Raw genomic sequence first — 26,695 nt, 5'->3', positions numbered from 1 at the left:
CATGGTAAGGTCACTGTTGATTATCACCCTGAGACTCTTGTCTGAGGGGGATGGAGTGGGGGGAGAGGCCAGCTCGATTGGCCAGAAGTTTGAGCTCCATGGGTTCTGAGCGCCCCCTACCAAGATAAGTTTGGTCTTGTAAGGATTAAGTTTTAAGTGATTGCTGTTCATCCAATTACGGATGTGCAGCATGGTGGTTTGGAATTCGGACACAGAGTCAGGTGTGTTATTAATGGTAAACATTAATTGCAGGTCATCTGCGTAGTTGTATGTACACACCTTCCTTTCTTTCAGGGACCGGAGCAGAGGCAGGAGGTAGAGGTTGAACAAATGTGGAGATAATGAGAAACCCTGAGGTACTCCACATGTTGTTTTCATTTTTGGTGCGGTGAACTGGGCTAAGCGGACTGACTGGGAGTGGTCCTCCAGGAAAGGCCTAATCCAGATGAGAGCTGATCCCTTGAGGCCCGCATCCCTGACACGGTCAATCAAGATACCATGGTCGACCGTGTCAAATGCCGCAGACAGATCCAGTAACACCAAAGTCTGGGGAGAGCCTATGTCGGCTTCTCTCCGCAATGTATCCAGCACAGTTAGTATCACTGCCTCAGTTGAGTGGGCAGGATGGAACCCTGCTTGATGACGGTCGAGGTATTCAGATTGCTCAATAAAGTGTGTGTGTGTGAGGCCCTCCCTTCTGAGCCAAATAAGGCCTGGGGACCCCATCTCCTGGGGCCTGCCATATTATTCAAAGGGGCGAGGGGTATGTGGGCACTATTCCCAAGCCTTGTAATCTTCTGGGGCTGGTTCTAATAATGTGTCCCAGATAGCCCATTCCTGTGACACAGTTTTCCTGCATGCTAGAGCACGGGCAAAGAAGAAAATGTACACTCCCACCCTGCAGGAGCTGCAAAAATACTCCCACCAGGTGGGAGCACACATTTTTTTCCTTTCCTCGCCCTTAAGGGCAGGGAAACAGAGATCGCTCTTGCACAGCAGGAACATGGAAAAACCCTGCTACCGAAGGGCAGGACCAAAGTCAGTTCCCGCTGCACCCAGGATGAGTGCATGCAGGTGAGCTGGCTGGACTGCGGGGGCCTGGGGCTCCTAAAATGGTCCCCAACTTTCTGTGTTTTAGTTGCCCCTGGTGGGCACCAGGGAACCCACCTAAAGACCTGGGGGATAAGGTCCCTAGGGCCATTATTGGATTGGGGAGGGGACCACACGCCCCCTGACCTTAAAAAACATACAGCCCCGGGTATGTTCTCTCCAGGACCTGCAGAGGCTAGGGGATGGAAGCCTTATGCCTCTTCTCCTCAAAGAAAATAGAATTGGCAGCGCCCACAGCACCTAGAATGGGTGCTGGCAGCAGATATGTCTGGGCTAGATTGACTCTGGATCTCCCCCCGCAGCCCCCAAGAAAGAAAAGATCTAGGAGTCCCGGATGGGAACTGGAACAACCAAAATACCATGAAAAATTACAAATAAATGAGGGGTGGTCTCTCATTTATTATTCACTGCTCCTAGCAAGGAGTTCCCCAACAAGCCCTAGGGCATTGAAAACATGTATATGTTTATGCTAGTGGTAGCCTTAGAAGAGGGAAGGGCACCACCAAACAATGTTTTTATGTGGTGGTGGTGGGGCTGCAGGGAGCGCAGCAGCCCCCAGCAACATTTAACAAAATACAGTAAGTCTCTTGGGTCATTGAATCCATGACTCCAGGAGAGCTTTCCATGTTTTCATAAAGCACTCCTAGCTGAAACTCTATGTTCTTTAGCTGGAGTGCAGAGCTCCCTTGTCATTGGTTTAATGGCTGCACTGTGTAGCTTGAATTTCTTTAAAAAAAAGATTCGTAAACATGATGATGGTTTTTTAATGAAGCTTTATAAAATTTTGTTTAATGACTATCACTTTAATCAAATGACTATCACTGTGTGAATTAGTGAATTATACATTTCATATAATTATTGATCATTTCCTGAGAAGGATAATACATGTGCTCAGATGTTGATATTCTGACCCCTTCATCAAACCAATAGGCCCATTTTTTATATTGTGTTTGTCTGCCTTTTAACAAAGTCAGTAGCTCTGCCTTATTTAAAATTACAGCCATTATATTCAGCCATGTGTGTGGCAGGAGTTTGTGCGCAGTGGTGGGGGAGTTGGGCACCATCTAGGGATGGGTGCAGGGCCTGGCCTGCAGCCATCCTCACACCACACATGGCTGAAGGGTTGACTGCCCCCTGGGAGTTTAATGCAGAGCCTGGCTGCAGGCCAGGCCCAGCAATCAACCCCATGCTATGCACGGTAGAAGGCTGCCCACAAGGGGTTGGTCGTAGCTGATCAGTGTTTTTTTTAGTTTAAAATTTTACTTTTAAGCTAATATTTTCACCTAACTATAACATGCTGCTGTGCCTGAAGTCACCGCGGCAGGACCCAGAGGCCACCCCTCACCTTGAGGCACTGGCAGTAGCTGCCACCAAGCCCATCTCAGCTCCAGAGCAGGGCGCGATGGGTGCAGGCTGCTCAGACTCTCAGTCCCTAGTCGCGTCCTCCGAGCATAGTCTAAGCTCCGGCCGTCATCTTGTGTGGGTCGCACAGATCGTGTCAGCCATGAGGGGCCTCACCTCATCTCCAGCAGCCCCCAGCAGCTCAGGCAATACCCCTGGGCATTAAAGGTACTAATTAGGTGTAGGCCTTTTTTACCATGTTTTAGAGGGGAAAGCACAAATGCTTTACTATTGGTTACAAAAGTAAAGTGTAGAGTCCTAATGCCAACAAAAGCCAAGTTCAGCAAAAATTCTGGAGGTTATATCGTGCCAAGGATGTCAGGAGCAGGCTAATTATATATATATTTATATATATTCACACACACACAAAATGGTATTGTTGTGTGTGATGACATTCGCAATGCAAGGGGAAAGTAATAGTTATAATTTATGCCTCGAAATATGGTAATAGTAATAATATGCTTTTTGAAAACAGTAATTTCTTACTTGATTGATAATAAATTTACACTTCTTTTAGTCAACAGAATTTCACTTTGCAACACTAACAACACCCGAAGGATATCCACAAACTTAAACCAGGTGTTATCTACACCTGTTAAACGACTACAGATCTCCTCCAATGAAATGTTTCTTTTCAGCCAGTAGATAACTATGTAATGATGGCCGGTATATATTTACCAAGGGGTGTATTGGTTGTAAATAGGAAATTTGTATACCCTTCGAATACTTAAATGATTCCTTTGGACGGAGCACTCATACACTAAATGATTCTATGGCATACGAGTTACAACTGTATGTAAATATTTCCATTTGTAGACCTTTTTATTCGTAAAACATGTACCCTGTACAGCGCTCTCATGCCCTCTGGTCATATTCGTGCTTTAGAAATCTCACAAAAAAAATAAAAATTGTACCCACTAGTTGGAAATAAAAGCAAACATTTAAACCTCATTTTTATTAATTTGCCCTGAGTATATTAGTGAGTGCAATCGTGATCTTGGATCTATGTTGGACACCCACTGCCTCACCAACCCTTACCTGCCAGAGTCTTCAATTATCTGTGACTACTCCAGGGTGTGTACCTGAGTGGGTGGTGCTGTTTATGTTCTTCTTACTTTGTTGGACATCCAATGGTCGACAGTGCCATTCCTTCCTTTGGAGTGATAGTTGTCCACACAGTAGTCCTGAGTGTTTATCTGACTGAGCGAAAGCGTTTGTGTTCTTGGAAATATGTTGGGCACACACTATTCTCACTATTCCTTTCACTCCATCATTGTTGGGGAGTCTCTGTAATTAGTTTAATTCCTCACTGTACATATACTACCTTTAGAGTGCTCCCTCAAATCCCTGAGTGTGGCATTGAGTGCTGATGTGAGTGAGTGGAGTGTGTGCTAAATCTCTGAAGGCAACCCTGAGTGCAGTTATGGGTGAGGGGGGTGTGAGTACCTGTACATATTTTAAAACCCTCCACCTCACTCTACTGTTGCTGTTGTTGGGCTCTCCCCCAAACACTTGATTGTGGCCTTGAGTGCTAATATGGGTGAGTGAGATGTGTGCGTGAACCTGGACCTGCATTGGACACCTTCTACCTCACTGTACTTTTGCTGCCAAAGGGACGCTCCCCTAACACTCATTGTAGCCCGAGTCCTGAAATGGGTACATTGGATGTTTCCATGAACCTTGGCCTGCCCTGGACACACTCCATCTCACTCTGCTTTCGATGCCATCAGCAAGATGCCACAAAACCCCGACTGTGGCCTTGAGTGCTGATTTTGGTTAGTAGGGTGCATGCGCAAACCTGGACCTGCTTTGGACACTCTCCCCCTCACTCTACTTCACTGTCATCAGAGTGCTCCTCCAAGCCCACGGCTGCTGCCATGAGACATGATGGCATAAACCTGGACACCCTTTACCTCACTCTGCTTTTGTTGGCATTGGAGTGCTCCCCAAATCTGTGAGTGCTGATGTTGATGAGTGGGGTGTATGTATCAACCTAGGCATGGGCTGCAACCCTCTTCATCTTGACTCTACATTTTCTTACCATCATAGCTCTACCCCATGTGCCTATGTGCTGATATTGCTGAGTAGGATGTGCTTGCAGTGGACACACTCATCCTCACTCTGTCTTTGATGCTGTCAGCCTGCTCGTCCAAATCTCTGAGTACTGAAATGCGTGAATGGGAAGAGTGTGCAAATCTGCACTGCCTTTGGTTACCCTCTAGCTCACTCTGCCTTTGCTGCTGTTGGACCGCACCCTCAAATGCCTGCATGCTGATATGGGTGAGTGGGATATGTATGTAAACCTGGACTGCACTGGTCACCCACTGACTCACTTTTCTTTACATGCCAGTAGAGTACTCTGGTCTTAAGTGCTAACATTGGTGGGTGTGGTGTATGAGTAGACCTTGACACCCTCTGCCTCACTGTACTTTTTGTTCCGATGCTTCTTCAAATCCCTGATTGTGGCCTTGAATGTTTCCAAGCTAATCATTTTGTGTAAAGTAACTCAAAATGTGACTTACAGGGAGTTTGAAGAAGTGTATACAGTGTTTAAATCCTGTGAAGTCATCAGCGATCTAATCAATTATGTCATTTAAGATGTCATCAGTGATGTCATAAAACATGTCATGAGTGGTGTAATATGTGAATTCATAAGCAGTGTGGGGGCAAAAGGTATAGTTTGCACTGCTAACTATAACTGGGAAATGTCAGTGTTCTTTTTTAGTTCAAAATGTTACGTTGTCACTGAAATTTTTACCTAACTATAACATCATCTTAACCTTTGGTTCAGTGAATTTCTAGATTTTTCTTTAACATAAAGTGATATTTTATTACCATACGTAAAGCCAACCCCTTGCAGGCAGCCAACCCCTCGCCAGTCAGACACAGGTTTGGCGGGAGCCAGCAATTATTATTTTTTTATATTAGGGAGGGATACGGCCCCCAACCTCGAGCCTTTAAGATCCTTAGAACCCCATTGACCCGGGCCATTTTATTTAGTTAAGGGGAGGGGTGTGTGGAGACCTCCTCCCCGAGTTTCTGGGGGCCTCAGGGGACCCTATACCAAGAATTTTTTTTTTAATTTAATAGGACAGTGGCATGTGACCCATCTCCCTGAGCCAATAGTGGCCTTAGTGGACCTCATTCCCCCCGGCACCTAAACATACATTTAAATGGAAGAATTTGCATGGCCCCCCTCACTGAGCCAATATTAACCATGGGGAACCCATCCCTTGGGGCTTTTTTAAAATTTTAAGGCAGAGGGGGCATGTTGCCTCTGTGGCAAGTCAATATTGACCCATGGGACCTCATTGCCTGGGGCCTTTTATTTTTTGAAAGGGAAAGGTGGTGTGTCCGCTCATTTCCCTGAGCCTCATTCAGGCCCGGGGATCCCATCCCCTGGGGCTGAAATTTTTAATGCTAGGGGAGAGGGCATGCACAACCCCAAGCCTCTATAGCCATGTGGACCCCATCCCCCAGGGCTTTCTTTTTTAATAATGGGAGGAGGCGTGCAGCCCCCCCTCCTCGAGTCACTATTCACCAACAAGGCTTTCTTTTTTAATAAAGGGCAGGGGGCCACGCAGCCCCGTCTCTGAGCCACTATTAGCCTGGAGATCCCATAACAAATGGCATTATTTTTTAGCAAAGGTGTATGGCACACGGCTTCCCTCTCCAAGCCACTATTGGCCGGGGACCCCCACCCCCTAGAGCCTCTAATAACAATGGGACCCAATCCTCTGGGTCCTTTTCTACACCCAGGGCACCAACAAGACATAACATTGGGGCTGTGGGGGAGCCCCAGAGCCCCCGTGGCCTCAGCCGGCTCCCCACATGAACCCATTCTGTGTACAAGGGGAGCTGCCTCTGTTGCTTCCGCCTGGGGGAGAAGCGCTTCTGGTTGCTCTCTCCAGGCGGGAGCCTTCTGGGTTTCTCTGCCTGCAACAACAAGGGCAGGGAAACAAGTGTCTGGCAGGACCATTTTTGCAGCCTCCACAGGATGGGAGCAGAAAATTCCCTGCCCGTGTTTCTGTGGGCAGGGCAACAGTGGCCTAAGAGTGAGCTCCCTAGGAGAAGTCAGTGGGACCGTCCCCGGGGAATGGGCTCCCTTGGGTCTTAAGTGGCTCAGGGAGGAGTGCTGCATGGTCACTTTCCCTTTCGAGTAAAAGCTGGACCCCAGGGTATGGGGTCCACGGGGCTGCAACCAGCTCAGGGAGGGAGGCCGCTCACCCTGTTCTCCAAATTAATGTAGCAGGGCCTGGAGGATGGAGTCCTGGGCCACGATTGGCACAAGGAGGGTGACTGCGCGCCTTCCTCCACTATTTTAAAATTTTGACCCAGTATATGGGGTTTCCAGGCCCCAAAATGGGCTTAGGGTGGGGCCTCACTCATGCCCTCTTCCCAATTAAAAAATAAGGTTGATATATTCTTTTTGTTTTCCACAATCACACCTGAGTCCTGTAGCAATCGTGACAAAAACAGCTGCATTTGTTTCATTTTGGGCCTGGGGATGTCTCTCTAGGACTCACCGGCAAGGCTTAGGGGAGAAGGGTATCTTACCCTGCCACTTATATTATTTTTATTTTAAATTGCTGGACAGGGTATTAAGTTTGTGAGTCCAGTAATGGCTGCCATCTTCCTGTTGCTGGCAGACAATCAGAGCCCTTGCTCCAGAGGGAGAGTGTCTCCAATGGGAGTGAATTGGCCCAAGGGAAAAAAGGCCACTGGGCCGAAAGAACGCTCTAGTTTTTAAAATTGGGTTCGCTGGACACTTGCGAGAGTGCCTTTATCCCAACTGCCCAGACATACAAATATTTTTGAGACTTAATATCTCAAAAAATATTTAAGGGATTTACACCAAATCACAAAAAGCACACTTACTGGCCAAGATCTAGCTTCCTGACAAATTTGCCGTAATTCTATTCAGCAGTTTTTGCTTTAGCGCTGTTCAAAAAAGTCTATGGAAAATGCATGGGTATTTTGCGTTTGGGGACCTCCCTTTTTTCTCAGCCCATGCTTAATGGATCACTCAAAACTTTCCAGGCACACACTTTGCAAAAAAGAGCACTTTTTGAGAAAGTTTCATGAAGATTCAACAAATGGTGGCAAAATTGTTAGCAAACTAAAAAAAAAGCCATTTCTTATGAAAATGCATACCAAACTAACTACCAAGTGGCAACAGCGACTGGGTAATACATATATATTTTTTTTACCATGGATATATCTTCATATTGAATGTTTTTCAGTGGTTTCAAAGCTGGTATTTCCTGTGGCAGCTGGTGACATTTGAAAGTGGTGGGGGTGTAAACGTTTGTGATGAGTGCCCAGTGGAGAGGAAGCAAGCCCAACTGTCATATGGCGGGTTAGGGGTGGTTATCCCCCCCGAGAACATTTTGAAAAAGAGTAGGCCAATGGTGCATTTTCAAGCATATTTGAGAAAGCAAGAAGGTTAATAAAGCAATTGTGAATTTTTTTTAGATATGACATCAATAAAACATTTCATATAATAATGATGTAGGTAGCTGCTTGTTCAGTATAACCACATAACTTCATAACAGACTTTGAGATAACAATGCTGAGTACCTCAACTTAACAAGAAATTTGTACTTTTACTTTACAAGAATCGGGCATCAAATCCATGCATGCTGCCTGCAAAAAAGAAAAGCACTTATGCACAAAGCAAGCAAACAGGTACATACTCTCTTACTTTGAGGACAAAATGTGCACCTTATTTCTAAGGAAATATGCTTTGCTACACTCAAGTCCTTAATTTGCAAATTTAATTTTTGGCATTCATACCTATATTAAATAGGATTTAGTCGTTTTGGAGATTACTGCTATCAAGTATGCTCTGAAAAAACTTGAATGAACCGCATGTTTCCAAAGACATACCTCCAGTAGCGGCCACTGATATTGCGAAGTGGTGGCGCAGGGGGGGGGGGGAACACTAACAAAAAAAAAACCATCATTTTAAATAAAGAAATTGCACTTACCTTGCACCGATGGCCGCCCCTTTTCTCCCGAGCCTTGAGTCCCGTCCAGGAACTGCTGCACACTGTGCAGGCTCCCAGCTCCCAATCCCAGCACTGCTCTCATGCTGGGAATACTATTCCCAGCATGGGAGCAGCCCAGGGATTGGCTGAGCACCTCGGCTCAGCGCTCAGACATAGACTGGGAGCTTGTGTTGGTTTCTCCATCCAGCTGTACAACACAGCTTGGTTGGAGAAATGCCCACTACACCCCCCTCCTCCGTGGTGCTGCAGCGTCAGTGTGGGTGGCCAGGCCCCTCCCTCGGCTCTCATTTGCAGCCTGCAGGGCGAAAAATAAAATTATAATAAAAATATTTTATTATCATTTTATTTTTACCCTTTTCCTCTGCTGACTTTCAGCAGGGGAGGCGATGCTGTTGTAGCTGCCATTACCCAACTCTGTGCATCAATAGGCATCATTACGCACTTGAGGCTCACCTCTTTTGAGTCTTGCCCATCATCACACTCAACAATGTCAATAAATAGCATATTACACTCTGCACATCTGCATAAATACTGAATATTACACTGTGTTGTTATAGTTCAGCTGCACTTTCCATTAAACATTTTTTTTTCATTTGGTCCATATGGACAGATCTGCACCAGATTTGGCATTTTGTTTTAGCATAGGCATCTAAGGTCCAGTTTGTCAACTTTTGTGCACTTCAGTGCAGGAAAAAAAGTTAAAGGTGGGGTCAAATGAGATTTGTTTCCTTATTTTACCACCAGAGGAAATTTTGTTTGCATCTACAGCAAAAACGGCCAAACTAATTTTTGCCACACCTTTTTTGTGATAAGAGCAGTTGAAAGATGCAATGGGTGGCTTTGAAAGAGTAATATCTTGTCAGTTGAAAAGAACATTTGTAGATATACTTATATGTTTTGCAGCCTTTGATGACTATGTGTGATATTTGGCAGACAGTATGTTAGGATCAGTTTTGGTAATTTCAGATTCGCGCTATCCATCAAGGGGCCCCTGTAAAAAAGGATCAACAAAAAAACTTTCATTTGCTAATAAATTTAGCACTATGTTAATCTTTTTTTGGGGCGAGTCTCCAGAACGTAGGTTGGTGAGCATGAGTGAGATTTTGCGCCCCCTAGCTCAATTTCCGGTCGCTAGGAGGACATCTGGTGAGGTTTTTCTAACACAGGCATTCGCAGGCGGTCACGTTCGCGGTCAAAAGGCTGTCGCTTGGGTAGAAAATCTACTCGAGTGGCCATAAAATCAACTCAAGTAGCTGCACCCTCTGGCACACCGCGCGGTGCCACTAGCGCTGTTTGTTCAGCATGGAGCACGCTACAGGTGCCAAATCACAGCGCAACCAGCTTAACTTGCCTATTTCTGCTCGTTGTAAGAACTCAATGGAATCTCGCAGAGTTTGTATGGAATTCCGTGGAATTCCACAGAGTCGAATGCCGCACACCCCTAGCAGTTACTAAGCTACATCCAGTGCAAGAGTTTAAGGTTTTGTGTTGATCCTGTGACGGTGGTGGGGCAACGTTAAAGGGTGTGTCAATGACTCAATATGTTTTTGATTTGCTAATTGCTTTGGCAATGTTTGATAGATCAGCAAGAAATTTGGAAAAGACTTGGCATGTTAAGCCTGTTCTTGGTTTTCCCAATTTCATGGAGTTCCATCTTTGGGGTACAAATTTAAAGGAGGCGTAAAATAAGTGCTCATTTCCTAATGAAATTTGGCACTGCCATATACAGTTTAGTAGACATTTACGAGGTTTAGCTTTCTGTGTGTTTTATCAAGTTTTGAGCAGATCTGTCAATGTGGGCAACAATTATTAAGAGGCCATAAAATATCTATTCACTTTGAGCTGTTTGATGAATCTGAAAGAATTTTGGCAGCCAGTTAGCAAATTAAACAGGGAGCATTTCCAGGCAGGTCCTGTCACCACAGTGCTGATACCCACCATATAGTTGTGGTTAGGGTTTGGGGTCATAAGAAACCATTTTTTTGTTTCTTTATATATTGAGCACCATTTGAAACATATGCACGAAACTTTCTAATCAGATGCTCAATGCCCATGCTTAGGCATGCCAAGTTTGTGCATAGCCAATAAGAGGTGAAGAAATAATGGAGGCAATTAAAATTTTTACATTTTCAATATTAACACCTATGGAACGCTTTACAACAGCAGAAACTGCTGAATGTAATTTCAACCAACTTGGCATGAAAATAGAACTTTACTAAGAGGTTTCCTTTGCTTTGTTTGGTGTAAGTGTGTTCAGTAGTTTCTGAGAAACTGGTGTTATGAAAAGGTGCTGAGTGGCCTCGAAGGCTTACCTGACAAAGACTTTTGAATATGTTGACCAGATCTTCGAGTTCTCTGAGGATAATAAATTCTAAAGAATATGCAAATTCCATTGGACGAGGGGGCCTTTTTCTGCTCTTTCCATTGCAGGACTCTTGGAGAATTCAGGAATCTAAGCAAACTGATGGCAACAGAAAATGTATAGTGCAGCAACAATTATGGGATACCATGCACCAATCCATATGTCCTCATAAAAAGCAACAGAGGAATTATAAGCGGGTTATGTGAACATCGCCTAACCCGATGGTGGGTGTGGGATGCGGTTCCCAACCCTGAGGGGCAGATGCTGCCATCTAAAGAAAAGCAGCACCATTTTTATTGTGGGAGTCATTGATCCAATTTTCACAAATAAAGTTGCGTTTTTTTTAATCCGATATTTTTTCAAATTCTGGAATAAAGCTAAAAATAAAAATATTTGATGTCCAGTTGTGCATGGCAAAAATAGCCCACTGTGAGCTCGGTGGATGGCTCCAGCGCTGGCCTCTGGCCAAGCCTGTGCTGAGACCATAACTAATTCTGTTTCAGTGGCATGGGGGCTGGTGCAGGCTCCAGATCCCACCACCATGGCCAAAGGCTGTGTGCAGTTGGTTTGGTGGCCCAGCACCCAGAGCATGCTGTGCACTGGGTGCCAGGCGCATCTGAACATGAGTGTGAAAGTTGGGCATAGGAAATAGCCTAGCTAAGCCAGACTTATCAACTAAGCCAGACTTATCAACTGCACTTTTGAGCTGCCGGAACATCACTTTTTTGATGTTCCGGTGGTGCAATGTGCCACTGGCATATTTATAAGGCCACGTTACATGGCTTTTCATGGCCTTATAAATACGTGCCCCTTTCATGTAGAAAACTGAGTGAAAGGGGCGTGCCATGGGTGTTGCTGGGGGCGTTCCCAGCAACATCCATGGCTTTTTGACACTGCCCCAGATTTACGAGAAATCGAAAGTCTGAGGCAGCGCCAAAAAAATACACCTCCCCAGGGGAAGTGGAAGGGTGGCACAACCACGAAAAATATCTTTATTTCTCCTCGTTTTTCCTCTTTCTATGTTTGCTGCATTCTGCAGCACACATAGAATCAGGAAAAAGCCTCTTTTGATTCTTTTTGTGCTGGAAGGTTTCCCTTCCTGCAAAAAAATAATCATCACCACAACGAAGGCACCTTTGCACCATGGTACACAGGTGCCTGCGTTGGTGCACGGCAGCCCATTGTGTGCCGGCGCAGGGGAAAAGGACAGGAATGCTCTGTAACTAATAGATACGTTGCATTCCTGCTCTTTTCTTTTGACGTAGGGCAGCGCAGCAAGGCCTGCAACGCTACCCTATGGCAAAAAACCCATAAATGAGGCCCTAAGTTATAATGGGTAGACAGAACTGAATGATCATAGATTTCTGCATAACCACATAAATACAGGTGAACAAAGCATCATTTAGAAGACCTAGCTTCAAATCCGAATGGCTCAGGATAGAGCTCTAAAATCAATGCTCTTTGCAGAAATAAATTGGGCTGAGAAACAGGGATCCATCCCTGAACTATATATTTGAATAAAGTATTAAACTTTACACCGACTTTCTGCTACCCCTGATAGTAAAACGTGAATTGCTTAGGCCCTTATTATGAGTTATAGGCTAAATTCCGATCCCTGTACAAACATAAGTTTGCACAGGCATCGGATTTACGAGTTAGGTGATAATTATCACACTCTTATAATTCCATCTGATAAATTACAAATGCCAGCAGGTCATACATGGCCAGGGCTGGCTTTAGCACTGGTGGCACCTGGTGCGACAATCATATTTGGTGCCCCCACTCCCCATGACCGCCTCCTCCAATTCTCTCACTACCACCAGGCGAAAGTGCCCCTCATCTCTCCAATCATTGCTAAACACAGCGGCCCCACCTGAGTCAGCGCCCCCTCCACAGGTCAGCACCCAGTACGGCAGCACCAGTCGCACTGCCCTAAAGCTGGCCCTGTACATGGCACATTAGGGCCGAGTGAAAAGGCGAAATATGTGGAATTCGGTGTGTTAAAAATCGATTCAGCGTGTCATTCCCCATTTCCCTTTTAAAAACTGGTAACAGGTGTTATTTAATTACCAGCCTGGGGTAGTGGTGTTTACAACGTGCGATAAATATCCCTCCTAGTCTGACAAACTCGTAATGAGCTCTGAAGCTTCATGGGAGTTGTAGTCTTAGCCTGTTCACTTGAACACCTTTACCTAACGCTTCTGAAAACAACAATTTGTCAACTAAAATCCAAGGATTTACAGAGTTTGCTCCCTTTTACTTCAAGTCATTTTGTAGCCCTAACACTCCCAGTAGCCCTTTCACCTAGATGAGTTTGCAGAAAGTTGCAAACATTGACCTTGTTGCTTCACGACTGTTTATAAATGTATCAATCATTGTTTCAAACTTGAGGGAGCTAGGTGTTACTTAACAAACACAAATATCAGATACCAAAGCTTCAATGCAAGTAAAGGGTGCAGCATATTAGTAAACAATGAGTGCTAGCTGAAGCACTGCAGCAGTAATAGCTACTCATACCACGCCCTCCCTTTAAACCCAGAAACAACAGGAGCAAAGGTTGTAGGGCACCAGTGGGACCATTGTACCCCAATTATGGTTATCTTTTCCTAGTTACGAAAAACAGAGACGGCCTGGTACCACGTTCCTCTTCTAAAGAAAGTGACTTCAGAACTGCAATTCAAGCCATTGTAATCTTGCATTTTAATGGTAGTAACCCCATGCACCATGTCCTCGCAGACTCCACACTGGCACACCATAAGGACAACCTACACGCTGCAGCATGTCCCACCCAGTGCATGAAGAAATATGATCCCATCACCCCCAAGCTGATGGTACTCCAATGGCTCCCCATGCCAGCCCGCACCATCAGATGTGTCATTTACAAAGCTATCACGACCAATACCCCCACTTATCTTGCAGATTCTTCGGGGCCCAGAGGGCGATTCTCATCCTCTCATAGACCAGGGTCTCTTGACTTTGACGGCATGGAAGATTTCAGGCGTCAATGGAGAACCCCAGGCCTTTCGCAAGATGCTTTCCAACTCATATCTGAGTCTTGGGCATCTGGAACAAGAAAGGCATATCGACTGGCATGGAATAAATGGGTTCGCTGGTGTATTCAACAACATTATGATCCCGTTTCAATTGATTTAGTTCACGTAGTTAATTTTCTATCAGAACTTTTTTCTTCTGGCCTATCTTACAGAACAGTTAATGTCTATAGATCTGCAATTGCTGCAGGCCATTGCTTGGTTGATGGCGTATCGGTGGGACAAAACCTTTTAACTAAGAAAATTATGAGAAGCATGCAAGTTCTTAATCCTCCAACTCCAAAATATACTGCCTTATGGGATGTTAGAAATGTTTTACAAGTTATATCCTCTTGGGGGGACAATGTTGAGCTTTCTCTTAAACGTATCTCTTATAAACTTACTGTATTACTTTGCCTAGTTTCTTTTAGACGAACTTCTGATGTGAAAGCTTTGGATGTTTGTAGCAGAGCTTACCAACCTGAGGGAGTCTGTTTTTATCTTAGGAAAAGAACTAAGACTATGTCATCTTCGATTTTCTATCCTTTCTTCTCTTCGAATGAAAGTTTGTGCGTTGTCAAATGCTTGAAAGAGTATGAAAAGAGAACCGACTCCTTGAGAGGTACTGGAACGCAATTATTGATCTCTCACAGATTCCCACATAAATCTGTATCATCTCCCACGCTTGCAAGATGGGTGAAAGAAGTGATGAAAGAGAGTGGTGTTGATGTCTCTATTTTCGGCGCACATTCCCTCAGAGGCGCTTCAGCTTCTAAAGCTTTTATGTTAGGAGGTGGACTGCAAGATATCCTTAGAGCCGCTGATTGGTCGAATGAAAGTATGTTTCAAAAATGTTACTTTAGGCCAATCAATAATGTGATTGACAATGTGTTTAATTCACTTTAAACTTGCATAATGTTGGCCTCCGTGTCGTGCCATAAAATTTAGATTTTTCACAGCCTGGTGGGCAAAAAATCTGGATTTTATTAAGGACACGGAGGCCAAGATTATCCCACCACTTTTGACCCGCCCAGGGTTTATTCATCTTGACCTATTGTGTCTTTTTTCTTACAGAATAATCCGCCTATGCATTACTCCTGTTTAATGAAAGTTCTTCACGTCATTTTCAAGATATGTTTATTGTTCGCAGCATTGGACTAACACAAAGAAGGAAGACTGATGTGTGCTCATGCTCTATATACTATATGGAATGTTGCTTTGAGTTCTATATTCTATTCATTGTTACTGTTGAGTTGTGGCAATAAAGGAGATTTGCATAATCTTGGCCTCCGTGTCCTTAATAAAATCCAGATTTTTTGCCCACCAGGCTGTGAAAAATCTAAATTTGCCTTATAGTAATACCACATACATGTATACATATATCACCACCACTGGGTAAGTTGGTATTTTCTTTGCTTTCATTAAGACCTAGAATACCCTTGCTAAGCCACTGTTATCAACCCTATCCAGGTGAAAATATAAAGATGTCCTCTCCTGTCAAGCTAGCTAAGTTGAGCAATGGAAAGTGCCTGCAAAATCTCATTAAACTTGCATGAAGACATATGCAGCTACTTTGCTCAAATGGTAGGGGTAGTGGAGTTTTGTGATGCCTTTGTGACATTTTTAACAACTGCAAGCTGTTTTACAGGCCTTTTCTAATATAAAATGGTTTATATATTCACTTCACTTGATTGGTGCACCCCCTCAACCACTGAATCTCAGAGATACAATACAAGGCCTTAACCCCAGATTTACCATTTTGCACTGCTGTCTGAGGTATGCCTGAGGCCTGAGCCAAGGATTGAGTCCTTGAGCAACCTTATCACATAGTTAGCGAAGGCTTCCAGCTCAGTTGGTAAGCGTACATGTGCCATCTTAAGGCTTTAGGACTTGTTCACATTATGAGGGCTTTCAACTCCTCTCCAGTGCCCTATGGATCCCAGGTCATTCAGATAAAGCCCAGCCGTTGAAGAGCATCACTATTTGGGCCTGTCAGGGTCTGGACAAGGCCTAGGGCCTGAAACCAGACTCTCACATAACCGCTGATCCCTTTAGCAACTCCTATGTAACTCCTATGTAAAAGAAGAATCCTAGCGGTACCAACACCTATGTCAGGGCTAACCTACAACAGGTATGTGCCGACCACAGGCTGGGATAATGAATTCTAGGTAAAACACACCCCTGCTCTTTGCGATGGGATAGCCAATTCTCAATTTTAGTGGATAGTTGCTTTTGCGTAAAACCAACTTTCACTTACACAAGGCAGAGATAACCTCTCTGGATATTCCATCTGTGCAATCATAACATCACCGATATTAGTGGTGTAAGGAACGTGGTTTTTATATGGTGTGGTTGTGCCACCTCACGATATAATAAAGGCACAATTCCATATCAGGTCCAGTCAAGTTTGTTTATAAAACTTTAGCTCAGTCCTGGGCAGCAGTGGCTCAGAAAAGTCTAGCTTTACCAAACAAACAAGAGTAAAGCACTAAGAAGTATCAACACAGTTGAACAAGTTGAAAATGCAACACAATAAAAATGTGACACTACTTTATCAAAATAGGGTGTATTTTCATCTTTACAAAGACACCTCTATTACAAAACCCCCCTGGAGGGCTTCGGAGATGAGGATTTTCAAAGAAACAATAAATCACTGTTTTTCACTAAATGCGATCAATCTTTGTAATCTACCGCAACTTGCTTTTTATGGCTAGTTGCAACAGTGACTTGAAAACAGCTAGATTGGGCACTCTTGTTGAGACTAACACTGTCAGGTAGCCAGTCAAAGAGGCCTGTTAGGTCCAGTTGAACAGTTTCCTCTGGGTCTAAGCAGTCTCCATTCCAGTTCCAGGTCCTATGGGCGAACTGCCATAGATGTCTATGAAGTGGCCCTGATGCAAAGGTTAAGAGATGCTAAAGATGTTCAAGGATGCTGAGCAGGCTTCTTGTGGCCGTCCCTTGGTCCACATGCATGGGGTGACTCTAGCCTCATGGGTTGATGCTCCACGAAGTCTGGGTGAAGTCCAGCACAAAACCAGTTGCCACTGATCTACTGGTCTCTGGTTACAGCAAAACCAGTGGTTCTCTGTAAATTGCAATTCATTCTATCTGGGTGACTAAATTACACTCTCCTAGGTCCAGCAGACTCAGATGCATCTTTTGAAGTTTGGGAGTCGATTTTTCAGCCTCCGCATCCAGTGGTGGACAGGCTTATTGGCGCTGGGCTCTCAAGGCTTTTATGATTCTGTGGCTGTAGCAGGAAATCAGCCAATTGACTCATTGAGTCACCTTCTCTGTCTTGGGGGCGACTTTTCTGTGATTGAGACATCACAGGCACAGTCCTTTCATTGCTAGCTCAAGGTGAAGCAGGTGCAGTCAAACCTTTGGTGCAGCCTCTCTTTACTGGGTTCAGGAAACAACAGGGCAGTCCTTCTTTGGTTTTCTCTCCAGTATGGATTGGATTTGAGGTCTTGGGCCCAGGGGTTCCACTTGTATGCCCACTATGAGCCTCAGAGGTTGTGGCGACTAAGAAGCTAATGAGCTACAAGGTGCCCTTCCATCCGCAGATGGCTTCCTGCAATGTGTGGTATCACGTTAGCCCAATATGCCTCATTCTGCCCGCTCCCCATAATAGCAGAGCCTTTAACTGCATGGAGCTCCCTATACCAACCCAGAGGTGTGGCTTCCTGGGGCTACACGCACTCTAAAAAACTGGTTTGACAATGACCTCTCCCTCTATGCCCAAGACGCCAGCCTGTCTGCTAAAACAAAAGAACAGCCCCTTCCATGTGTGACTACCCTTTGCCCTTCAATGGCGGCTCCCCCTTTAAAGTTTTCTTTTTGAACTCACACCCACGTTGGTCATCCTGCCAGGAGGATATCACACGTCTCATCCTTAGCAGGTCCTTTGTTCCTCTTCCTGAGGGTCGTTCTCACTTCCCCTGTGGAGTGCAGAAGGCTGTCTCAAGGACAGTAGCTTGTATGCAGCCACAATAGGCTACTGAAAATGTTGGGCAACGAGATGACAACTTTCCAAAGTTGCCATTTGTACAAAAGTTACATTAAATTTGACTTGACCAAAAGTCAGGTTTAATGTTCTAATTTGTTTGATACCTTGAAGTAACATGTTAAGTTGTCCTGTTAGGAAGTTAGCACTGCTCAGCTGTCAGCCTGTACCTCCAAACTCACTAATGGGGCTGCTAGTCTTTCCACAGTAAAACCGACAATACAGGGTTTTTACTGTCAGGACATATGATAGTAAAACACATGTTCTTTTTTTAAATAAAATTCACCCTCCCTGTACATCTCAGTAGATCTGCCTTAGGGCTCACTTATAACAATCAAAAAGGAAGGAAGGTCTTGGCTTTGCCATTGGTTTAAATGGTAATGTTGAGTTAGAATAACTCAATATTCTGACCATTTCTTGACACATATAGTTGATAAGCTATAATAAAGAGCTATAAAAATGCATGTAACCCCGTTCATTCTGTCATTTTCAGTATATAAATTTAGACCCAGGATGTTAAGAAATGATAAACATGCTAATGAGACATGCAGAGGTTATCACAGATGCAGGCCCACTACTACTAATCATAAACTGCATAGCTTTCTTTCACACACCATCATCCATAACACTGCCAAGTGCAGCATACCAGGATAACACTAACAGCACCTTTAGTCACTCATTCACCACAAACAAACACTCATGCAGAGGCTCAAAACAGACAACATGATTCCAACCATATATCCCACACGAAGGAGAGGGTTATGAGTGTAGGTAAGTGCTTGAGCGCCCTAGTTATGGGTAATAAGCACAATGTAAATAGTGCAATGCAATACAGAAAGGGAAATGGTTCTCCACAGTCTGGTGCCCCTGAGTAAGCCAGTTAATGTATCTCTATTAAAAGGCTTTTCTTGATTCTGTGTGTGCTCTCAAGAACCTCCATTCAAGAAATCCACACAGATTTATTTGGGAGAGGTAAAAAACTCAGTCAGTCAGTCAGTCAGAAATGCTTTATTCGGTTTGTACAAGTACAACCATATAGCAACATACATCAAGACAGTTAAGATTCAAATTTATGAAAGTTAAATAATGAAACATTTAAAATTACATCACTATCCATGCCAATATTGTTAAATCAATAAAGTATATCACTTTGTGTACAGAGTTAAATTTGATCATTAAATACATTTTAGCAGTAGTTGTTAAGGGGGGAGTTAATTCAGTTTTGACATTTTAGCAGCAGTTTGTTTATAATAAGGGTTTGTACAAATGCCAGTGCAAAAATAAATACACAACAAACAATGTAACTCGACAGTAAATCACCAATAGTCATAAAATGTAACAGCCAACGGGAGAACGGGGATAACGAAAGGAGGGAATCATATAATAATTGATTTCCTGTGCCAGATACATTTTAAAATGTAGGTGGCCACACGATAGCACACATTCGGGGAAGCCAAATCAAACAACAATTGTATTGCGGCTCTTGTATTGTATGTCTTATATTCTAAAAATAGTTGCTTCAAATAAAACTTTCTAAAACCAGTATAAAAATTACAAAAGAGTAAAAAGTGGCAGGTAAAAAACTCAAATTGCCCACTTATAGACTTAAAGCACACTGATTGCTGAGGTTAGGCTTTCCCCTGGTTGGCTGTCTGCTTTTGAACTCGATCATCTTGTGACGAGTAATTTTCGCCATAACGAATGCATGGCTTCATTCCAAACGTACCTTGAAAAAGTTGAACTTTAAAAACGTGCTGCAAGCATATATCAGGAAAACAACTGGCACACCAACTTTCTCACCCTCTTGCCCTTACCACAATTCTGGATGTCATGCTACAACAACAGGCACGATATATAGAGTTATAAAGTAATTTTCAAGACAAACCCAAAGATTGTACCACGCCTTGTAAATGGTGTTATCAGCTTTTAAGAGATAACATGGCTGTTTGTTCACCGGTGGAGTTACCTTTAATGGAAGTGGAGGCATGTGGCGTCTAACTGGTTAGTAGAGTTGTGAATGAATCATGTCATGCTATATGTGAGATTCACTGGTATGTATACCAGATGACTCAAAGCCACTGTTTAGGCTATTAGATGGCTCCATGTTTAGAAGGACATAGTGCCGCACTCTCGTTTTTTGCTGAATAACCTAATGAAGTGGTTCTTAACCAGTGGTCCGGGGACCCTTGAGGGTCTGCAAAGCCTACACAAGGGGTCCGTGACTGCTTAGAAAATTAAATAATATTAACACATTAATAAAGTGTACATAAATAAAGCAGAAAAATTAAAAAATTTAAATATTACAACGATCTGTAAATGCAAAAGTTCTGGTAATGTAAGGTTAAAAATTAAGTTGGTATCCTCAGATTGAGGAGCAGTGCAAGTGTATCAAACAGAATATAATATGGACAATGGGTGGCCTTAGTTGAATTTAGAAAAATCCCTACCTTCCCATTAAAACTAACATTATTTTTTTTATATTTGTTTGTGAATCATATTAAGTATTAATCATTTGTGTGTTTGTTTGATGAATGCTTGTGTCTGTTTTCTCGTGTACTGTTTTACGGTTCAAGCAATTAAAATTGAACCAGCTTCCATTAATGACTCATTGAGGTCCGTAGATATCAGTAATGATTCAGTGGGTATTGAAAGGTGGTTTATTAGTAGGTGTCGGTAGGTACCTACAACTAGTAATGAGGGTACAATCACAATACAAGGTCCAGGCAAGGTCTCAATAAATGATTCCCTTGCTCAACCCTTGGTAGCTGACTGCGAGCAGGCAGGCTTAACTTCGGAGACAGGTGTGTAAAGCATGTAAAACAACAATACATTCAATAAGTAAGACACAACACACAATAAAAATTCAACACCAATTTGTAAAAATAGGAAGTATTATTATGATTTAAATGACACCAAAATGACAAACATCCAATGTAGGGAAACAGAGATATGAATTTTTAAAGAATAAACACTTTCTAGTGCTTAAACGCCAAAAGATTCTACTTGGGACATCTAGTCACGCTAGACTGGGACAAAGCCAAAGTTTCAGGGCAACCGCAATGGAGTCCATATCGAATAAAATGAGTGGTGGGGCCCGGTCAAGATTTTACCTTCTGACTTAGACACTTTTTTTCAGCTTTTTCTCTCAACATCGAGCGGGTCACCACTGCAAACCAAGTTTGGGTTTTACTATGGTGAGTTGCTTCATTGGGATGCCTCAGTCTACTTCTGGAAGTCTCGTTGGTGACAAAAAGCTGTGGAGCTTAAGTGGGGCAAACCTGAATTTCACACCTGGTTGCGGTTCGACGTCGCCGCCTTGACTCCCGATGACGGGTCGGTCCACTTTAGCTTTGTAGCTTTTTGGTCAAAATTCTCCATATGATTTCAAACTTCTGGAGATGCCTCCAGAAGGTCATTTTGGGGATCCAAAGTGTCCACAACACCAATCCAATATTCTAGAATCTCTGTGTTGTTCCTTGGGACTTTGGGACTACAATTTCCACAATGTACCTGATCAAATCCTTAAAAGTCCAGTTAAAGGTGGTCTGATGGGTTCTTCTTGGTGGAGATGATGCAGGTGGATCTCTTTTTACCTGTTGCTTTCAGGGGTTCCACTCCTTCAACTTTCCCAGCAAGGCAAAGTCCTTTTTGGGCTGAAGACCAAAGTGAGATGCTGCTGAAGTCCTTATCAGTGCAGTCCTATCTTGTGCAGTCCAAGGGTCCAGCAGGGTAGTCCTTCTTCTTCTTGTACTTTCAATGCAGAGGTCAGAGTTGCTGGGCAGGTCTCCCATATTTATCCATGCTTCTGGGTTGACAAGCAGGGGTGCACCGCTGACCAATGGGGTACAGGGTGCCATCCTCAGGTATGACCACTTCATCCAATGTGTGACATATTTTTGTCCCAGAAAGCACTGTTTGTCAAAATCCAAAATTGATAAAATCTCTCCTGGAGGTTAAAGTCTGGCAACTCACCCTACAGGTGTGGCTTACTTTCCCTAAAACTCCCCTCCAAGCCCCTCTGCTAATTCAATTACTGGGGCTCACCATCTGGCTGGGGGTGCAGGTTCTGTCGGTGGGCCTGTTTCTGCCTTAAACTGTCATTCCCTCTTTGAAGACCAGTTAAGCTACCCAGCCCCCTTCCTATCCTGTGGTTGGCAGCAGCAGTTCTCCTCCCACCAGATGTCTCCTTTGTCTCAAAGCAGGCTACTTTAAACCTCATCAGAGCTGTTTGGCTCAGCCTGTGAAAGGCTGGCCAATCAAACAAGGCTGCTAGAATGGTGGACGCTGGCACAACAGAAAAGTAAGTTTCATAACGTATTTTTTGTCATAGTTATAATACATCCAATCTTGGCAAGTTGTTGGAATAATTCTAGTTACTTTGAAACTTTGAAGTATCATTTTACCTCGTTCCCATCAATATGTACACTTTATTAAAGTTTATTGAAGCCTTCCCATTTTATCCTATAGAGCTAATGTACTACAATGGGGAAACATGAAATTGGCAGTTGTTCGCTCACCAGGGCTTATAAAGCATCTTTTATAATGTCCCTGCTTATGGTTACAAGACAACCAACCCCGGGGGAACCTAGGGAAGACCTTAGAGGTGAATTATATGTAAAAATAAGGTAGTTTAAGACTTTGGATGTATCTTTAATTCCAAAGTCGAGAGTGCATATAATTTTAATTTAAAAATAGCCTGCAAAGCAGTACTGACTTTTAAAATGACTTAGGGCCACAGAGCAGTGCACACTTCAGTGCATTAAATCTGCTGGGCCCCTAAACCTACTTGCCTTACCATATACTAGACACTTACAGGTAGGTTGACAGTACCAATTGTAATTACACCTAAATACCATGTACTTTTTTATCAGAGCACAGGCCTGGGTCTGGTCAGCTGACACCAGGGCACAATCAGAATCAGAAAACCAGCATTTAGTAGTTAAAATGGGATCAAAAACTAGGGGGACATTGAAAAAAGCCCTGGGTTCTCGTAGTGGGGGTCTCTGAATTTCAGCAATGATTAAGTGGGGGGGGGGGGTCCGCTGAAGTCAAAATGGTAAGAACTAGTGGCCTAAAACATTCTGGCAGTTGTAGTCCTTGCATAAGAGTGCATCTATTGCACAAACAAACCTGAAAACAATTATGGTCAAACGAACAGGACTGGAGCTTTGTGTCAGTGGTAGCATGGAATCATTCGGTAATCTCTCTGGAGCACCTTAGCGGCAAAACTCATTCAACGCAGTGAAACACCGGCCTCTACCACAGTGCTGAATTTGTGCCAATGGTTGCAGGTAGTTGGCACAGGCACTCACTTTGAGCATCAACTTTAGCATCAGATTTAAATAGAGAACAATAAGGAGAAAGCCAGAAAAGATTGACAGATGAGGGAAGAGAAAGATAGGAAAATAGTGCCTTAGGTAAAAAAGTAGAAATGAAAAAGAAACTGCAAGGGTGGGATAAAGAGACAAAAAATGCCACGTGGTAGAAGAAAGTGGCATGAAGTGGAAGCAAAACTAAGCAGTCTTTGAATTTGGCAACCCCGGAATGCGACAGCCCCTGGCGCCTAAAAAAATCCTTGAGCCCTTGCACGATTTTGTTTATTTTTAGAAAATGAGCACTGTTTGCAACCCACCATATTGGTATGAATTACTGTAACTCTATAAAGGGAGCAATAAGCATATGGTGTTGTAACCCAAAGAGACTTCAGAAAAACGTGGAATTAAATAGGTAAATGTTGTTGCTGCTGTGATATTTTGCCCTTTACAAAGTAGTCCAGAGTTTCAGAAGCTGAAAAAGTAATGTGTGCCCAGTCTTTACTGGTCTGAGGTACATTCCCGTAAAAGCTCTTAGGCTGATAAAAGGTTTACTCGGGAGAATGTTGGGGCTGTTATCAGAGCATAATTACAAAACCAAATAGTGGTACCTCTTATCTGGGCAAAGACCATTCTGAGCTCAAATATGGCTTAAATACACAGAAGGAGGACTAGTCATAGTGCCAACAGAACTGAGTTCAGCTGCCCTGCATGCCGGCGCGAAGGGCAAGTGGTAAGGGAGCACAGAGGGTGTAAACACCAAAGAAGGTTGTGTGCAAACTAAAGGTCATAGGTTTGAGTCTCGCCAGCACATATCAGTTCCAAGCACATAAAACTGAACAGGGTAACTATGCAACCTGTTCTTGTAACAAATGACAGTTCAGTTTGTCAGGTGTGCTATATCAATGCTCATGGTATTGTAATTGTTGGACAAAAAGCACCTTGATGTCTAAGAGAAGGGACTGTAGTAGGCGCTATCTGTCTCAATAAGTTCTGGCATCAGAGCTTCTACTCTAAAATCCAAAGGGGATGCTCCCTGGTGCGGCAGCTATCATGATCTAGTTTCTTGTAAGCGCCTAGAAGTAGGAAAAGACAAACCAAGCAAAAGGGGCACAAGCCCATTCCTATGACGTTATGCGCTATATAAGAACTTGGGGGCATATTTACAAGCAGGCGAAAAAAAATTATCGCCGCTTTTGCGGCCGTTTTCGGCCGAAAAGCAGCGATAATTTTATCGCCTAATTAGCAACGCGTGAAACCTTGCTTTAGCGTGGGGATTATTTACGCCCAGCATTGCATCTCTAATGAGATGCAAAGTGGGCGTTCCTGACCTAACATGACAGGAGAAATGTCGCCAAGCGACATTTCTCCTATCATCAAGCCCCACGCTATGAAGCATAGCGTCAGGAAATGTAGCGATAACCCCTGTTATCGCTACTTTCCCTAAGCCTGCTTCAGGACTGACTTAGCCATGATATCCTATGGAAGGTGGATATCATGGCTAAGTTTTTGAGTCCCTATCAGCAAGCTAACGCTACATTGCGTGAGATTATCACTGGGTTTCCAGCGATAACCTCACGTTAGGCAGTTAGCGTGAGGATTTTTATCGCTGAGGAGATAAGCGTTGCTAATAGCACGCTATCTCAGCGATAAAAATCCACGTTACCCGGCGATAATTATCCTCACGCTAAGAGCGCTGAGCGATAATTATCGCCGGGTGTTGCTGATATGCCCTTGGTCACTTATATGCTATATATCCCTAGAAGGGGCCTCCCAGGTTAGAAATTATTTTATTTACTTACTTGGACTGCAGTTGTGTCTTCCCAGTTGCATGGCATTTATTTTTTTACTTGCCAACTGTATATATCCATATTTATTATTTGTTAATTTTTAGTCTTTATCCATATTATTTTACATTTTGTGAAAACATTGAAGCTACAAATAATATATTTCTGCAGAAATGTATATTTATATCTGGATGTCTGATGAATTTTAACACTATAAGGAGCCAAACACTAGAAATAAATAGAATTCATATGAGAACATGAGCATTATGTAGAAAACCACACTATTTCAAACTCATAAGAAAATCTTCCCTCCATTTCCGTAACTCTTTTTTGGTTCCATGCTGACAAGTGCGTGCTGGGCAATCACGAGGGGCAGCATTAAAAATAACCTTAAAAAATGCCTAGTTTTTTTAAATATTTAAAATTGAATACAGACAAGGAATAGATCACTTTTTATTTGTATGTATTTATAAAAATCAGTAAAGACGACAAACTGTGAGGTATATCTGCATTATTAATTAGCTGTTCTCGTCAAACAGTCACTGAATTAATTACGCCTAAGGAAGCTCATTCAATCTCAACTCATACACCAAGATTAAGGCACGCTTGCTTCTTCAGCGCTCAGTAGAGGGACACATTGCAAATGGCCTTTTGAAATTTGTCCTCATATTACACTGAGAAATGTATCTTCGTTACTGGAAAGACAATACTTTAAAAAGCGAAGAGCAAAATGCCGGAAGCACACGTCACTGCCGGTTCGAATGAATTATAACCGACAGAAGCGTGTTGGTGAAGATTACGCACAGGGTTGGTTTTTGAGTGCATTTTTTTATGTTTGCTCCGAAGGGGCCAAATAATAACTGCGAAAAAGATAAGTATACTTCTGAAACAAATCTTTTTATGGCTCTTAGGCTGGTGTGCTAATTAATCAAGGGTGCAAAGTGCTGCAACCCTTGCCTGTGTTTGTCAGGATGCTGTTTTGCATATGGTTCAGTAGAGTATAAATAACACTGCAAGTACGAGTTACCTGTTTGCTTCATTCATTCTCTCTCTCTCTTTCTCTTTCTCTCTCTCGTTTTATATATAAGCGTTTCGGCTGATATAGCCTTGGTCACAGGTGAGTTGAGTTGCCACAAGGAGGTGCTTATGTTCATTACCCACGTGTTCTGAAGCCACAATACTACTGGTCCCAGGATGCACCAACATGGTAATTACAGTTCATGGAAATGGTGCGATCCTAATATATCTTACTGCATAGCGTCCTTAGGCACCATAATCATATTCTTTGACGTGCATCCTGTTTAATACCCAGTTGAAAATGCTTGTGTGAGTATTGTTAAAACGAAGAGGAGTTTGTCATGAAAATGGCATCCAAAATGTTTCAAGAGAGGCATTAACCTCTCTCTTCTCCCTTTCTCGCCACGTAACCAGAAATACTCTGGGAAATCCAATTTGTCCGGTCCGTTACAAACATGCCCCCTCCATACTCCTCTTATCCAAACACCAAGACTCCATTAAGGGGGCCACCAACCTTGCAGGGCGGCTACTTGCGAGCAGGCATGAAGATCCTATTAATTAATCCAAAAAGAGATGCAGAGCCAGATTTCGGAAGAGAAAACGAAACATTTATTTTCTCTATGGAAGTGCAGCAAACGCCTGTCCTTACGCGTTTCGGCT

General features: G+C 43.4%; 1 protein-coding gene across 1 annotated transcript in view; it reads right to left on the bottom strand.

The window, feature by feature from the left end:
* The window catches only part of LOC146798602 (uncharacterized), a 97,311-nt gene extending 71,203 nt beyond the window's left edge, over nucleotides 1-26,108 (bottom strand). The window contains exon 1 of the mRNA XM_085627992.1: nucleotides 26,046-26,108. Coding sequence (XP_085484118.1) covers nucleotides 26,046-26,062 — 17 coding nt within the window. The 5' untranslated portion in view covers nucleotides 26,063-26,108. The remainder of the gene's footprint in view (nucleotides 1-26,045) is intronic.
* Between the last annotated feature and the right edge of the window lie 587 nt (nucleotides 26,109-26,695).

This window comes from Triturus cristatus, chromosome 9 (assembly GCF_964204655.1).
Source record: "Triturus cristatus chromosome 9, aTriCri1.1, whole genome shotgun sequence".
Taxonomy (NCBI): Eukaryota; Metazoa; Chordata; class Amphibia; order Caudata; family Salamandridae; genus Triturus; species Triturus cristatus.
The sequence above is the reverse complement of the archived record's forward strand: the minus strand, read 5'-3'. Positions and strand labels throughout refer to the sequence as shown.